Genomic DNA, 18297 nt, shown 5'->3' on the forward strand with positions numbered 1-18297 from the left:
ACTTATCTGGCGCTATGATAATACAGGAGACAGCACTGGCAGCAGGGTGGTGTGGTTTATACATATCCTCCTCCAGGCGGCGATCACCGATGACTCCCCGGCGGCAGCGTTCAGTCCCCCTCCTCCGGCACTCACTCAGTACGTAATTACTACAGTGTAGTGCCGCTGGCGGCGCATCACATCGTTTCCCTGCACCCCCAACAACACTACGCTAATTGCATACAGTGTCCGTGGCGAGTGCCAGAGAAGGGGGACTGATTGCGACTGCCGGGGAGTCATCGTGGATCCCAGCGGCGAGAGTCAGCGGGGATAGGCACGGTGCCCGGCCCGGAGGAGGGCAAGTATAGACCAGCCATTTTACCCCCACTATCCACGTCGGCGTGGAGTTGATTTTATAAAGTGCCCGAAGCATGGCAAGCCCTGCAAGGGGACACTTTATAAAATCAACTCCACGCCGACGTGGATACTAGGGGTATGACGTGGATAGTGGGGATAATAAGCATTGTGTATTTTTAGGGTTCCAGAGCCACTTACGTAGCCAGCATAGTGCTGTATTGGTATTCTGAATACACCACTACGTAAACTATGTAATGGGCACCCTTATAATACACAAGTACCATTATTTATTTTAGTTACAGTTTCTTATATAGTGCAGCATTTTCCGTTGCACTTTACAATTGGAAAATTGATGAAACAAGCTGGGTACAAACCTACGACAGGTAGGAGGGCCCTGCTTGCAACCTTACAATAAATTACCTGCTAGATTGTCAAGCATGTAGTTCAGTAGCTTTCGGATCCCATCTGGCTCCTGGTACAGACTAAGAATATCCTGTGATAAAGGATTGCCTAAAGGATTAAAAAAAAAAAAATGCTCACAATCACGATATAGATATATATAAAATTGTAGAAGGTTCTATCAGTAACAAGCACTGTTAGTAAATATAGTCTTGCACTCATGTCCAGTGGAAAAATTTAAATATACACACATCCATAGATACATTTCTCTCCTCTATAAGGTGAAGTACCACCAGTGATCACTAGACGGACCGAATTACTTAAGTCAATCAATTCTTGCAGGGACACGGATCTGTGTATGGAGAGAGGGAGCTGGAAAGACAGATCAGGAGGTAGGAGCAGATAGGGACTGGGGGTGGGGTGGAGAGTGTTAAAATAATTACTACATATAATTATGTTTACTCAAGCTCCACTCATAAAAGGTTGAGTATCCGTTATCCAAAATGCTCAGGGCCAGAAGAGTTTTGGATAACTGATTATTCTGTATTTCAGAATATTTTTATATTTCAATAAGGGATTTGAGGACAGGACCCATGTGAACACAAAATGAAATTATTTCGTATAAACACAACACTAATAAGTCATTTGAATAAATGGATTAAACCATACACTACAGATCAATAGTCTGAAAACTGTATAACTTACCTTTTAACCCAAGGGTCTGAAGCCTGAACAGTCGCCCAAGTTCATAAGGTAAAACCCGTAACAGATTGTTATTTAAAAGCAATTCCCTGTGTTGAAAAAAACACAATGTTTTAACGGATTTTAGCCTAAAAACCAACCATACTGCGAATCATGGAAGAAAAGTAAACTAGAGATGCAAAAAGGTAAAAGGAGTTCCATTAGCTTCCTCACACTAGAGAAATAGATCATGTGTCCATTCTATCCAAATACTGGTGGCCATTCTAGTACAAAACCAATACCAAAACTGTAAGGGGAGGGGAGGAGGTTGATAAACATTAGCAGATAAAATGGATTCATCTCTGGAGCCTCATTTCCTATATGGAAAGGATAATTCAGTAAATATAGATAAACTGAGGGAAAAAAATAAAAAAAAGTCTCAGTATGAGCTCTTGGCAGATCTTATTAGACAGCAATCAGTTTTCACAAACTTACCTGAGAGACACTACGTTCCCTAGCTCTGCTGGTAAACTTCTGAGTTTATTGGATGAAAGATCCAAATAAACCAGATTATGGAGCTTGGCAATATCAGATGGGATACGAGAGAGGTTGTTGTCACTGAGGTGCAACACAGTCAGGTGAGTCAGTGACCAGAGCGATGTACTTAAACTCCGCACCCGGCCTATAAAAAGAAAAAAAAATATTGTGTTATGATGCATAACTGTATTCTTAGGCAAAATACATTTTATATAATCCTAAAATGCAAGACTTTATAGAACCACACAAAAAAAAAACAGATAAAACAGATGTAAAAGCCTACCACCTTATTACATTATGTACACAACTATTTTCAAAGAGGTGTACAATACGCAACCAAAGATGGTTTACACCACTTGGGGCTCCCTTTGGTTGCCGAGATAGAATTAGAAGGCTTGATGGAGGCAGCAAATGCTGGGTGTGCACAGGAAACAACTGTGCGTCCCCATTCCAACACAGGCGGACACCAGCCTGCTGGGGGGCTCCGCCACCTTTCCAGTTATAAGACCCCTTGTTGCAAGCCTAAGTCAGCCCAGACTGACTTAGATTTGCAGGCCATCAAATAATTTCGGCCCCACTGAGAAGGCTTTCGACAAAATTTCTTGGTCACATCTACATAATGTGCTCTCGGCAGCTTTTTGGAGGACCCTTCCGGGGGCTAGTTCAGACGATGTATACTTCACCAACAGCCCAGGTGTTGGTCAATGGTATTGCCTCCCCTTCCTTTCGCCTTGAACGGGGCACACGGCAGGGTTGCCCCTACCCTTCAACTTAGCACTTGAGCCACTTATTAGACACATTACCTCCTCTCCCATCCTCAAAGGTATAACAAAAGGCAGTAGAGAACTAAGGGTTGTCGCCTTTGCTGACGACATTCTTCTCTTTTTATCTGACGCAAAGCACTCTGTTCCCTTCCTCAGACATCACACGCTTCTCCTCGTTTGCTGGCTTTTCTACCAATTTTAATAAATCAGAGGCTCTGGCTATCTATGGCCAGGTGAGATCGGACTGGCCCACCACTTTTCCCTTCAGATGGGCATCCACATACATCACATATCTGATGGCCTTACCACCCCACCCCCTTAATATATACATGTATAACATTACTCCGGTGATCCTTAAAATTCAAAATGAGCTTAACTTATGGCAGAACCTGCCCTTAAATCTGTTAGGAAGATGCAATTTGTTTAAAATGGCCAGCTTTCCAAAATTGCTTTATGTACTGCAAATGACCCCAGTTCTGCTTTCAAAATCTGATATCTCCTCACTTCACTCTATGCTGTCCAAATTTATTTGGAATTCTAAAAGACCTAGGATCAGCCTATATAAGCTGATGCAGACAACCCAACGAGGTGGTGTCAATTTGCCTAATATAAAGCATTACAACCTCGCCTGCATTCTCCGCTTTGCGGTAGACTGGGTCAACGGCACTGCCATCTTCACTGATGCAGCCTTGGACTCGCAACTATTGGCTCCACTCTCACTTAGCTTCCTTTTACATGCGCGCCCTTCACAATTAAAATCACCTCAATTTGATAATCCTTTATTATCCCCTACCATACATGCTTGGAGACGTGCAAGAAAGTCTTTAGGCCTGCAACATTTCTATTCCCTATCCCTCCCTCTGATTGGAAACCTGGAGTTCCAGAGGGGTGAAGCCGGATCACCTTTCACGACGTGGCACTCCTCTGGAATTTCATGCTTAAGACATCTACTTAACACCTCTAACACCCCACTTACGTTTGAGGAGGCGAGGCAGCGATGTAATCTCCTACCCAGTCATGCATTTTCCTACCTCCAAGCTACTCATTACCTGCAATCGATCCTTACTAAACTACGGCCTCAAGACATCACAAATCCATTAGACTCGTTGATCCGCACCAGAACACATTCTATCTCTACTATATATGCCCGCATACGCCCAGAACTAGATCCTGACACTGATCTCCCTGCACTTAATAAGTGGGCTTCACAGTCCTCCTCTCTTGACTCTGAAGCCATCTTGGACACCTTCTTAATAAATCTTAAACTCATCCCAGCTAGCTCTAACCAAGAAAGGCTATATAAAATCTTTCACAGTGCCTATCTCTCACCTAAACGCTGCTATTTGATGGGTACAGCGGAGAGATCTGACTGTCCTAAATGCCATATACCAGAGGCTGATCTATTCCACGGTCTCTGGCAATACCCCCTTATACAATCCTTCTGGCTAACACTACATAACTATGCTATAAACACACTGAGATTATCATTTAGATGCACTGACTCTTGGACACTATTTGAGCACGTTGCCGATCAACCCAACATACCTAAAAATGATAAAAAAAAATGGTAGTACTCATCTCTGCGGTAGGCCAAAAAGCCATCTTACAACAATGGACACAGACCTCACCTCCCTCATTAGACATGGCAACCTCAAGCCTCCTTTTCTTGTTCACTATGGACTTGTTGGAGGACTCACTCCATAAGGAACTCCTAACCCCTAAGCTTTTTACTTGCTGGAACAAATTCCCGCACCAAACAAGCAATCCAAGGCTGTTTTCAAAACACATCGTGGTATTCCCTTCAACTTCTGCAGAATGCCCCACCTATTACCCTATGATTAAGCTCCTACATACTACCTTATCTACACTTCACTTTCTATTCTCTCCCCCCATTCCTTACTTTTTGTCTTCCTTATCCTTAATATCCTCATACTGACTGGATCTCTCCGTGGATGGGTCGGCGGCCCGGGCTAACTGTTGGGCAGGTACTTTGATTCATCACTTGGTCATCTACCATGTTGGCGTTGGACCAAGTTGTTTCTTTTTATTATTTTATCTATTTTGAAAAAAAAAAATAATTTCGGCCCCACGTGCTACCCTGCGAATGAATGTTTAAACAACCATTCGCAAAGGGCCAGGAATATTCGCAGGACGGCGGGGTATTTGCAAACCCGGTGTTAGAAGGCTCACTAGGCCGCAAATTACCAATGCTTAGCGAACCAACCAGAGTTACCCTTAAAGTTTCTTTGGTACTTGTGTATTAGCCAGGCACCCAATTAACATATGTACACAGGCGTAGACTAGCTACGCCGTCAACGTAGCCCAATGGCTGCCTAGCGTAGTGACTCCGCGGCAGCCTAGCGGCTGCCCAGCTCTGTCCCCGGAGTCCATGCCAAGTCTAGTGAGTGCCTCTCACACAGCGCCAGTAACCGCCAGATCCCCTGCGCTGGCGGACACCGGCGGGGGATCATGCAGGTGCTGGCAGAGAGGTGCTCCAGCTGTCTGAGACGCACCTGCGTCTCAGTAATTAGCACGTGTGCCTCATGCATAAAAAGGGGTATGCGGGCGCAAGTGCGTCCTATGCACAATAAAGGAGGCATTTTCAAACCCTCACTATCCACGCCATCCCAAAGCGAGGCGAGCGCACGCATTACACGTCCTCCCGACCTGTTCATACCCCTACACTATCCACGTCGGCGTGGAGTTGATTTTATAAAGTGTGGCAAGTGCCGCGAAGGGAAGCGGAACACATGTGAAGTAATCCGCCACGCTTCAGGCTTTTTAAAATCAACTCCACGCCGACGTGGATAGTGGAGGTATGAACAGGTCAGGGCCCTTCGGGCTGGCGTGGATAGTGGGGGGTGTTGCAGGAACACATTCACACCTGCCATATCATTCATCTGAGACAGTAATGACAACATGTGTTAACTGGATTTTAGTTAATAAAAGGAGAAAAGATCAGCTGCGGCCGCGGGAACACTACACTGATTCTGACAGGGATGCTCGCGGGAACACTATGCTACTCCTGACTGACTACACTGATTCTGTCAGCGTCGCTACGCTAACTACGTACCGGGCGCCTGGCTAATACACATGTACCGTTCAGTTTCTTTTAGTGATCATGGATAGCAAAGCTGCACTTGATGGCTCACTTGTACCCAGCACTTGGTGCAGTGTGGCATATTGAGGCTTCATCTGTATTTTTTTTTTTATTTAATCAATGTAGACTAGCACTTATCAAAATAAGTTTACGTTTTAAAAAAAGCACGACTTGGCAATTTAAGAACATGTCCTGAACACTGAATGGAAGAATGACAGCATAAAGCCACAACCGCACATGATTGACACTAACCAGAAATCTCCAATTCGTCCCAGTGAGACTTCTTGCCGTTGGCCACCTCTTCTGCAGACATGATGGTATAAATTCTACGAGGATCAGGAGGGTCATATTTTTCTTTGGGCATCCCTGTTAGTCTAAGGAGAAAATACACACAGTGGTTAGCAATGAGCCCCCAAATACAAAGAACAACCCAGTCCTAGGGATATACAGGAACTTATTTGGCCCACCCTGAGGAGGCTATACAATTTTCCAGGGTTTGTACCAGAATTGTGGTCTTTACACCAAAATCCAGGATCAGACATGGAATTTGGAACACTGGTCCAATTCGGGTCAGACTTGTGATTCAACACATTCACAATGCACATGGTGTTTGTGACCTCCACGGCACCTACGTCAGTCCAGCAATTTACTGCTAGGCTGCCTACAGCCGCCTCCTGTGTGGTGATTGAATGTCGCACACAGGCATCCATTCACCACCTCAACGGCATCCCTACCATCTGCCTAGCAGGGCAGACAGCAGCACCTACATGTGCCCTACCCAACCTCCAGACTGACTGCTGCGGTTGGAAGGTATGGGCTCTCCCATTGATGTAAACTGGTCCTGGTTCAGATGAACAGGGTTACCATTTACACTGCCCCTAACACATATCTCACCAGTCTTCAACATTTCTTGGCTCGGATTGCCAGGTCTTTGGTCCGAGCCAGCAATAACCCTAGAAATTTGGTGTAAGAGGTATAAAAAAAAATAAAAAATAAAAAAAAAGTCAACCTATATGCCTGGTGTTGGACACTAAATGATGGAGACATTATGAATGCTTGGCGAGAGCTTGTGTGCATCCAAATGCAAGAAAGAATTTGACCAATTAAATCCAATTCTTTAGCAAGTCAGCCAAAAGTGTCACTGGTCCGTCATATTGATCCAAAAATGAAAGTAGACATAGCTCAAAGCCACCCAGTGTGTATGGCCTGGCGACGAGCGCGCTCCTGTCGCATCACTGGGAAAGCCGTTCATCTGCTGGTTACACCAGCAGATGAGCAGCTTTTAGGACGGCTATGCAATGCCGCGCCCCCCCCCCCCCCCCTCAGTCCGCACCGGGCAGGTGGAAAGCCGCTCAGTGTGTATGTGCCGCCGCCCCCCCCCCCCCCCCCCCCCCCAATATACCATGGAAAAGATTATACATACATACACTCTTTATTGCATTAGGTCAATTTTCATTGCATTAGCATCAATGTATAGAAATAGGACCAGACAGATTTCCTCAACACATGAAGTACATGACCTCAATTTAAAATTAGTCCATACTCAAGTGATATACAAATCAAAACATTGTACGCATCGCATACACAGCTGGGAGTAAAGTTCTTAACAAGAGTATACTGAACAGAACTCCACTAAAGAAAAAAAAAAAGCTTGGTATTACAACACGACTAGCTTGTAATAATCATGATGCATTGCATTCTACAGCGCAAAAAAGAAGAAAAAAAACCCACACAAATAACACTAATACAATTGATGGGGGTCATGGACAGTCGTGCTGCCGAGACACAGCTGGGAATGCATATGAACCTATATGCATGCCCGGCTGTGTCTTGGCAGCGTGACCGTCCATTACCCCCAGGAATTTCATTGCATATAGAATCTATGCAACACCCACAGCAGTTTGTCAGGCCCTAGTGTATAACACTTCCCTGCATGACCCCGGACCCCGCCTCCAAGTTCTCCCACTTCTTCAACTAGTTGCTGCACCATATCGGCAGCACACAGACTGTACTGCGGCACAGAGTTTCTTTGCCTGGTTGTAGGCTCCTGTCAATGTATACCCAACTCTAGTCTAGGGAAAATAACTTGCACAGACTCACTATATTATCTTGAAATACTGACACCAATAGTTGCCTGAACGTCACATTATCAATGGCTATACCACACACAGCTTGGCAGCCATTGATGACTATAACCATGTATGGCTGTGTGTGGTACAAATTTTGAGCCATACATGGTAATCCTCATCATCAATGACTGCCAGGATGTGTACCGTACTAGCAAGATATATCATCAGTCTCTGGGGGCACAGTATGTATTATAATTATATGATTTCCTTCCTTTCAGAGGAAGGGGGTAACATTGGCATATCTAAATATATTTTGGGGTATAAAGGAAATAAAAAAAGTTCCCTGAACCAAGGTTTATTGTGTACAATGGATACGATGTACGATCACATCACAATGAAGTATCTCCCAGCTTTAGGCTATGGTGTAGGATTTCACAGTGGCAGTATACTGTACATAGATGTCGTCACCATTTGTCTACTCCAATGAAGTTTATGCAGAAAGATTTGAAATGCTTAGAACCTGTAAACGGAAGAGAAAGCTAGCCCCTGACAAGAAGGTAAAAGGTTTGTATATTAGCTTTGTTATGTACAAACCTCTATTCAGCTAGAAGTGCATCATGTTCCTTCCGCCATACAATTTTGAAGCCTTTATATAATGTTATTACATACTATGTCCTGTAATGTTACGGGAATGTTTTTCCAACTCCACCCTTATACAGTAAAGTGAGAATATAACAGGTGATATTGGAAGTGTAATTATTGGGTGTGGCCATAATTAGAGATTCCAAATAATGAGGCCAACAAGGTGCAGCAGTATCCATTCACAATGCCAGATAAAAATAAATAAATAAAAAATACAGTACATTAGAGAATCTCATTTCAGACCAAACCCTCATATATACTGAAAATTTTTTTTTTTATAAAAATTCATGAACATGAATTAATGTATTAAGATGTCCATTCTATTATTTAAAGGTATTTACAGATGTAGACGGCGCTAGAGGACACACTTAATCCAATCTTTGTTAAAAATACATATATGTTTTTTTATTATAATTAATGTCAACATTCGGGACAAAACAAAAAAGGACAGTATTCAAAAGTGAAAAAAAAAAAACACATGCTGGCCTTTTGCCTGTCGACCTTCCCCCATGTCGACCTAGTTGCTGTTTACCCAATAATCCATACCCAGTATGCCAATAAAGGAAAGAACATAAGTGTTTGGTCTTTCATTAACAATATTACAGTTAGTATGGGTTATGTGGGCATGTGTTCAGATTTTGGAATGAATGCCCATCGCTCAAGTGTATACACAGCCAGCCTGGTAATAAATTTTAGTTGATGGCAGGAATTGCATTTCTCACGAGTTTGCTAGCATCACTATAAAGCTGATAATTTTACAACTGCAATTTTGGTAATACAATGAATTGGTGGTGGTGGTGGTGGGGGGGGGGGGGGGGGGGGGGGTACAAGAACATCTTGACTGTACTGGAGGGTGCAGAAGAAATAAACCCAGTAGCTGGACTTTTCACACATTTCAAAAATAACTGCCATCTGCAGCGTACAATTAGCGCTCCCTTTTAGATTTATTTTATTGTTGCTTTTGAAGTTTTCCAGTAAACGTTGTGGGAGCTGCTATTCTTTCAAGTCTACGCTACAGTTATAGCTAAAAACTTTATCATTTAGCGCCTGAAATTGTATGTTTTAATTTCATACTCTGCTACTGACCAATTTAAATAACTGCTGCTCTGGAAAACACCATCTCCCTCAGTCACAAACCTCTTGAACTCTGATAGAAGCAGGGTCTCATCTGTGCAAACCTGGCTCCAAATCTGCTAACAAAACAGAAAATCCCCTCTTCAAGGCAAACACAGGAGCACCTTAAGATGCTCACAATGTGCCTCCATTGGGATAAATAATTTTTTCTTCTTCTTGAACCGTGTTGGTGTACCTAGATAAAATCGGGTGTATTCAATGCTCTGACGAGCACGGCAAACTGGTCTCTATTTTTCGTTCACTGGGCATTCTCTCACTATTTAACAGGTCAGCTGCTCATCGAGCTTGACAGTGAGCATTGACCAATACGGCTTAAGAGGAGTTAATGGCTCCATTCATGGAGGCAATGTTCAAATATTGCAGGGATATGCAGGACACCACAAATTAGCCGGATTAAGCAGGAGAAGGGCTTTCAAGAATAGCCACAAAACAGTAAGAATAATAAGTACCACAATGGAGGAGAAGGAACCCGTAAAGAAGTTCCAAATGCAGGGTAATAAGTAGCTTTAAAGAAACAATCCTTGATTACATCACCAGCTTGGCCTCAATGATGACAAACATCCCAGAACAGCCGCCACAAAAGAAGCAGTCAGTAGACAACCAGCCACATCTATGAGCAGTATAAATGTAGAAAGCTGAAGCAGAGCTACAAAACAGTGTTCACACTGATAACAGCAGGAGAGATCAAAGATGCCACCATACTCCTTGGCCATGATGGATGGAACACTTGTGGGGACCCTGGTCAGGAGAAATGGCAGCCAAGTGGGGTGCATACACTGTCCTCTCAGGTGCACAGCAAACTGGAAGACCTTTGATAAAGCTGTACCCCTAACACAGCGAAACGAGTCAGCAATCTTTTGGAACAGACCCACATCCCTCCAATTGGAGCCTGCTACCTAATGGAGCTTTTCCAAATGCTGATTTGGATTCATCTTTAACAGTGCTGGCTGCAAACTATTTGGGAACCCAGTGGATTGGACATACCACCACCTGCTGTTACACCAGGATTACAAATTTTATTTCAACCAGGACCCTGCCGTGCTATTCTGAGGACACTTGCTGCATTGCTATCCAAATGGATTGAAATCCTCTAGCAGCATTAGGTAAAGATCAACTCATCCAATGCAGGTTATCTTTAATCCTTTTACCACTGGGACTCGCTTCCATCCAATTTGAGCAGCAGTTTAAAACAACGGGACATTGCATTTTTCTGCCGACTTGGGTCTGGTTTCATTAGCCAATATTGGTTTTATCTCTATATTTTTTTTTTTTTTCTTAACTTACACTTGTGCTTATTTTTCATGTATTTTATATGCGTTGTTAATAAAGGTTATTGATTTACTTCCATCATCCAAGCGCCACTTCTTCTTTTTTTTTGTACCTTGGTTTCTGGTGGGACTGACTACCCCACCAACAAATGGCTGCTATTTGACACAGCAGCCCTGGCACCCCCTGCTTAAGGTTGATTCCTTTTTTTTTTTTTTTCTATTCGCACAGCAAACTGGGACCACTCAGGCAGCCACAATAGGAGAGACAGAGGCACCAGAACCCACCACTGACAGCTGAGGCTTGGTAAATAAAACCATAGAGGGAACTAGGCAGGTTGAATGGACCCTAATCCTTTTGGCCCTATGTTGGGTTGCTCAAAGCAAGGCTGATATTCAGAACATAGCATATTAAGAAAAGATTTTAACTTTGTAAGTTTTGCCTTCCAATGCTAAACAGCACACAACTTTGCCAAGATGAGGTTTTTTTTTTTTTTGCAACACCTGACAGCCCACATAACATTTCATTCTGTAAGGAGGAAGGGGGGGGGGGGGGTTAAACTGAAGAGATTTCAGCCCTACTTTTAAAGAGTAAAGTTATTGATCCAAAACAGGGAGGTATGGTACATAAAATAGGACTCCATGAGAGGAATTCAACTGTTTTTTTGTGCAGACCGTCACTCCCATTTAAAAAGTGACAGGACAATAAGTGATTTGCCAACTGGACAGTCAAACAGTTGTGCAAATTACTTTCACGCATGCTTCATACAAGTGAACCTAGTTTAAATGCATGAAGTGAATAAGCATGTCTAAACTATTGGGTGTGCTGCCGAAGATACAATTTGAAAACCTCAAAAACCTGACTTTATTGAGTTTCTAAAAGGAATTGTACACCCAAATTGCATAAAGTTAAATATATATCTAACAGCTTTCTGTATAAGGTATTTGCATGAGTATAACCTAAGCAATCCAACACAAAAGTCTAAATATAAACCAGATTGGCATGATGATTGTCAGACAGGAAAGAAAGAAGAGGCATAGCCAAGAAGAGAAAGGAAAGAGATGAGAGCGAAATAAAGGAAAAAAGGGCTGTGCCCCCCTGGATATCCAGCCACTTCAAAGTAGTTGTATTTATTAAGTATAAACAATAATTGAATTAAGTAACGCTTTAGAATGTTCTGACTCCTTGAAGGTCAAGCAAGTTGTGAATAAGGTTATGCATTTAGAGTCTAATGAGATTGTCCATGCTCATGTAATGGTCTACTCGATTGCACCACTATGCATGGATGGAGGAGAGCCAGATTTCCAATGCACCGGAATCACTACTTTAGATGCTCCAAGCAGATGACATAAGGTGTTTTTATATGTTGAATAAGGCATATGAGTAAGGTTAATAGACAAAAGCTAGCCCTAACCTGGAGGTCATCTTGTAGGAGAATATTAGCAGTATGAATTACGGATTTCCAGTCGGGTTTATGGATGTGACAGTCCCACCAAATGTGTAGGAGCGTACCTGGCTCAGTTCCACACCGCCAACATAGGATTGGAGACCACCGGGTACATTTTTGCTAATAGGCTGGGACAGCGGTACCACCTTGTGAGCACTTTATAATGGGTTTCAGTTGAGAACACATTTAGCGAAGAAGAAAAAGTGTTTCTCAAAATCTCTGACCAGTCCTCCGCCTCTATTGAGCCCTGTAAGTCTCTGCAAAAGTTTTAGATTTAATTTACTCAGCCCCTAGCTGCGAATTGCCTACCATTCTGCTACCTACAGATGCGGAAAAGGCTTTCGACATGGTTGATTGGGATTTTGTTATTGGAGTACCTGGGCTTGGGACCAATTTGCCTCCAAAGAATCACAGCCTTGTACTCAAATCCTTCAGCACAAGTGAGGGTCAATAGAGATCTTTCTGATTCCTTTCTCATTTCAAATGGAATCCGCCAAGGGTGCCCCTTATTCCCTATGATATTTATTCTCTGTATGAAGGCTCCGGCGAGGGCCATTCGAAAAAATGACAATAAGGGGATTGGTGGTTGGAGGCAATGAATACAAATTGGCTCTATTTGCGGATGACCTCCTCACTGTGGTTTCAAACCCATTAACGTTAACCCTTAACCTTTTGATGGAGTTCCGTTGTTACGGGGCCCTCAAAATTTCAAAGTTAATTTGTCTAAATCAGTCACCTTAATCTTACTTTAGATCAGTGGTTCCCAACCCTGGTCCTCAAGTACCCCCAACAGTACATGTTTTCCAGGTCACCCAACAGGTGCACAGATTATTCAGGCACATTTTAAAAGATCCACAGGTGGAGCTAATTATTTCACTTGTGATTCTGTGTAGAGACCTGGAAAACGTGCACTGTTGGGGGTACTTGAGGACCAGGGTTGGGAACCACTGCTTTAGATGAAGCCAGTATGCAAACCTTAAAATCTCCCTCCCCTTTTCAGGACATCCCACCAACCTTAAAATATCTTGGGGTAAACTTAACTAGAAATATTTCTCAAATATACACTCGCAACTTCCCTCCCTTACTTTCTAAACTACAAATAGATCAATCCGCTTGGGGGTCAAAGAGGATTTGGTGGCTGGGACGCATTGGGGTGGTCAAAATGAACACACTTCCCAGAATACTTTATATCAGGCATAGCCAACGTTGGCCCTCCAGATGTTGTGAAACTACACATCCCTGCATGCTTTGCCACAGTTTTGCTATTAGAGAATGCTAAAACTATTGCAAAGCATGCTGGGATGTGTAGTTTCACAACATCTGAAGGGCCAACATTGGACATGCCTGCTTTATATCCTTCAAACCCTCCCAATTAGCGTCCCCCGGTCCTGGTTTTTGGCTCTTCAACGTAAAATTTTAGACTATATTTGGGCAGGGCGCAGATCAAGGTTTAAGCACGAGATTCTTTTTAAAAGGAAGTATACTACAATGCAATCCTTTTGACTAGGATAATGGATTGGTGTAGCATGTCTCCCATGGCGTAATAAACCTTTTTACAGTTCATACCCACTAAATGGCTAAATGTTTGCTTGTTGGAAACGCATGCGCCCACTATCTCTTCTCACCCTCCCCCGCTTACACCTTTGTTTGGTAATCCAGAATTTCCCCTGGGTTGTAATGAGCCTTCATTTTGACTCTGGCGTAGCGAGGGAATTTCCCAAGTGGTGTGTGTGTGTGTGTGTGTGTGAAATAAAATACACACACACACATAACCCATGCCTACTGTGTGATTTGTTTGAACCGAGTGCCGCCGTCCCCTCTACATTGTGTGTGTATATACACACACACACACACACACAATGTAGTGGGGACGGCGGCACTCGGTTCAAATAAATCACACAGTAGGCATGGGTAACCCATGTGTGAGAAAATTATATATATATATATATATATATATATATATATATATATATATATATATATATTTTTTTTTTTTTTTTTTTTATTAGGCACCCTAACTAGACTTCAGATGGGATAAATATTGTCGACATATGTGATTAATGGGCACCCAGGACATTTAAATTGCACCTTTGTTAATTAATGCACCTCATTAAAACAATTAAATCCACCCAATATGTACCAATCATCATCAGTTACCGATTATTAGGGAACACTAAATATTCCAGCCAGCATGTATAATTTGCTTTATTCATAAATAGAAGGACCTTCTAATAAATTGAAAAACAAAACAAAAAACTGGGTAGGTTCAAAACTTCTGGTGTCCACAACATAGCAGTCACGCTGATCATTAAACTACTAATACATGTGTGATGGGTCACAACTGTTCCAGGAACTGAGGCCATGAGAGAATATAAGCAAAAAAAGGAGGTCATATGGAACCTGGTTTAGGACACATTTAAAAAAAAAAAATGATAAAGGCTAAAAAAACTCATGTAAAACCATCCCATAACATGATATCACTACATATTCCACAAAAAAAAAAAAAAAAAAAAAACATGTAAAAAAAGTATGCCTGATGAAACAGCCATGTGTGAAGTACAGTCTAATGCTGGGTACACACCAAAACGATTTTGGCACAATCCCATCAATCTGGATCCAATTCAGACTGATTGGATGCAGATTTGGTCAAAATCGTTTGGTTGGATCTGAATCCGATCCTACCTGCTGCAGGTAGGATCTATAAAAGATCCATTCATCTGAATACAGAGAGGATCAAATCGTATGCAAATCGTATGATCCGATTTGCATACGATTTGCATCCAATCCAAATCCTTTTGGTGTGTACCCAGCATTACTGCTTCCATAGCAATATATGCAATTTAAGCCAGAAGCGGGTTCTATCCTTTGATTATCAGTAAGTGCCATTTACTGTGGCTGTATAAAAGCAGAACACAGAAATTTGGTCGAAAGCATTCAAGTTTGTGTTACCACAATATGGAGAACAAAATAAAATAAATGCAGACATTTTGAAAGGATTCCACAACCAATTGTTCATCAATATAAAAATAAATAAATAAATAAATGGGACCAAATCTACCATTATCTGTGAGAGGTTTACAAATGAGACCACTGCCAAGAGTCTTCCTCTTCCCTACACATAAACAAATGTTTAAACCATATTATGCTGTAAAGGAAAAGCAAACCACAACATGCAGGGCCACTGTCAGCATAATAAAATTATGAATATATTCACTACACTGGAAGATAAAATTTGTTAGGTGTTGCCATCATATACTGCCAAAATATATATCCCTTTGCCCCAATGGAACCAAACCTTGAATGCGTTTGTGGAGGGTAAGAATATGGGGTTGTTTTGAAGCTGCAGAACCTGTATACCTTTTTAAACACAGGTCACCAGTCTGACAGGAAAAGCTCTGCTGAAATCAGATCATACACAAGATGCTACAACAGACCATAACATCATCCATTGAAATAGAAATAATCAAGCATTTAGAATTACCAAATTATCCCCTCAACCTCAGCTAATAAGCGCTGACCAGAACATGTGGTGATTAAACTGCTTGAATGAAACATCAATGAGTTGGTCCAAAACTCAAATGTGACGCAAGGATGAGATGGTCCAAAACGCAAATGTGACGCAAGGGGTACCGGACGTGGTCTCGACTGTCAAAATTCCAACAGGCTGTTGCCCAATGGCCACCGCCTATTCTCCCTTGTGGTGGTCCACTACCCCCCATAGAGGGAGAAAAGAATAGGTGGCAAGCGTAGCGAGCCACCATGCCCGCAGAATGGTGAGCGCAGTTGTGGATTCTCTTCTATTTGACCACGTATATTATGATTGGAAGCCACAAATACTTAACTGAATTGATCCTGGATCAGCACCGCTGCATTTCCCCCCCTTGGTAAGTTCAGTGTTTGCTAGTGTTTAATCTAGCACCCTGTACCTTTGGTGCTTCTAGTACAGTCTGGTCTGTATTGAGACAGACCAGACTGTGCTAGAACCACCACAGAAGACAGCGACGCTCCAGGCAGGTAAGAGGACTTGCACAACGGAAGAAGTTGCATACAATGCTCCTTAAACCGCCAGAGATATATGGACCCCTCCAAGTCAGAGTCCGACAGTGCAACAGGTACAGCCTCAGACTCCGATCCAATTGGGACCATGCAATAGATGTCAAATGCCTCTGATTTGGCCACTTTTCACACTCATGTCTCAGCCCTATCCATCATAATCAGGTGAAAAGAGGCCAAATCAGAAAAGTGTATGTGGGCATTTAGATTACTGCAATGGGGAGTTAGAGACTAAAAATATTTTCATAAGCACCATAAAATAAATAAATACTGGCTGCTTTTTTTTAAACTGCAATATAGATCTCACTTTGAAGTAAAACCCCACCCAAATCTATTTCTCTCTGCACAAGTTACATCTGCCCCACCTGCAGTGCACATGGTTTTGTCCATCTAAGAAGGATTTGGTCAGAATAAGGCCCTAAGTGCCCAATTCAATAAATTTTCCACAACAAGCAATAGGGGTGCACTGATTGACCGATTTCTGCTCTGGCCATCCTGAGGTGTAAGCCTAAACACACATTAAGGGCTCATTGCTAGTGCCCTGCACGTAGCATGGGAGAATCTGCTTACTGCAGCTAATCCCTTCCAATCGGATGCGAGAAAACTGACATCATGGGAATGAACTGAATAGCTAAATTACCACATAAAAATTAGGGGACAATAAATAGTTTTTGGTCATCCAGCCTTTTGGCTAAAGTCACAAAAGCCAGGACAGTCACCTTTCTTCTCGCCAGCACTGGGGTTGCAAGAAATATCAGTGCCATTAGCACTCACACCTAAACAGCAGCACAATCAAATTGCCGAAAGCAGGCACCCATTAAATAAATGTAAATTTCTGTTTTAAATGCCCCGCTAGGGTGGCCAATCCCGGGATCGGCGGGATCCCGGGATTTGGCCTCCAAAATGCCGGGATTTCAATCCCGGGATTGGAGATTCCAATCCCGGGATTTCGGGATTAGACTGCACATGTGCAGTCTAATGCCGGGCAACGTCTGAGCACCCACTCAGACGCTGCCCGGCTTCTCCCTTACCCGGGGTGCGGCCTGCGCAGCGTGATGAGGTCAGCTGTCACGCTGCGCAGGCCACACAGCGGAGCCGCCCACACACCCAGCAACCCGGCTTATCAGCACACAGCACACGCCCGCCCACCCGCCAAGCTACGCGACCACCCAAACAGCTACCCAGCTGCCCAGCTGAAGCTGCCCACCCGCCCAGCTGAAGCTGCCCACCCGCCCAGCTGAAGCTGCCCACCCGAAGCTGCCCACCCGCCCAGCTGAAGCTGCCCACCCGCCCAGCGGACATACCTGCAGCCCACCCGGCTCCCAGCAATATCTCGCCCACCCACCCAGCACCCGCAAATGTAAGTTCTGTGAATGTGCAGGGTGGCCGGGGCATTTTTTTTTCAAATTAGGAAACCTAATCCCGGGATTGAGCATTTTTCAATCCCGAATCCCGGGATTGAAAAAATGCCCCGGGATTGGCTTCCCTATGCCCCGCTAAGAGGAAGCACAGATCCATTTACACAGGTTGCATTGCTTAGTGCAACCTGTGTACGGTCGCCACCACCACATGGGCTCCTGGAAGGCATCAATGCCTCTGTCTCCTCCCTTTATATTTGTCCAACCTGTCTTCGTTACTTCTATAAGAGTCTGTAAAGTTGGCCGTACACTTGTGTGAATTCTCCCCTCGGATAATTCACACACAAAAAGTCCCCTTTGAGCTGCCTGGGACCCTCTAACGCACGCAATCCCAGCAAAGCCTATCCAGGTCAGATGCATTCCAACAGATAGCTTCTGCGGCCGGTGTGAACCGGAGACTCCAGTGCGATGCTCGCGGGACCGCACATCTCACCTCATGTCAAATACATCC

At 43.4% G+C, this 18297-nt stretch overlaps 1 protein-coding gene across 1 annotated transcript in view; it reads right to left on the reverse strand.

Moving 5' to 3' along the window:
* The window catches only part of CNOT6L (CCR4-NOT transcription complex subunit 6 like), a 41840-nt gene that overhangs the window by 18023 nt on the left and 5520 nt on the right, over window positions 1–18297 (reverse strand). Inside the window, exons 2-5 of the mRNA XM_083177046.1 lie at window positions 6070–6191; window positions 1912–2098; window positions 1441–1526; window positions 757–846 (exon numbers count right to left, since the gene is read on the reverse strand). Of these exons, the coding sequence (XP_083033172.1) occupies window positions 757–846; window positions 1441–1526; window positions 1912–2098; window positions 6070–6181 (475 nt within the window). The 5' untranslated portion in view covers window positions 6182–6191. The remainder of the gene's footprint in view (window positions 1–756; window positions 847–1440; window positions 1527–1911; window positions 2099–6069; window positions 6192–18297) is intronic.

The sequence above is a fragment of the Crinia signifera genome, chromosome 1, assembly GCF_055691185.1.
Source record: "Crinia signifera chromosome 1, ASM5569118v1, whole genome shotgun sequence".
Classification (NCBI taxonomy): domain Eukaryota; kingdom Metazoa; phylum Chordata; class Amphibia; order Anura; family Myobatrachidae; genus Crinia; species Crinia signifera.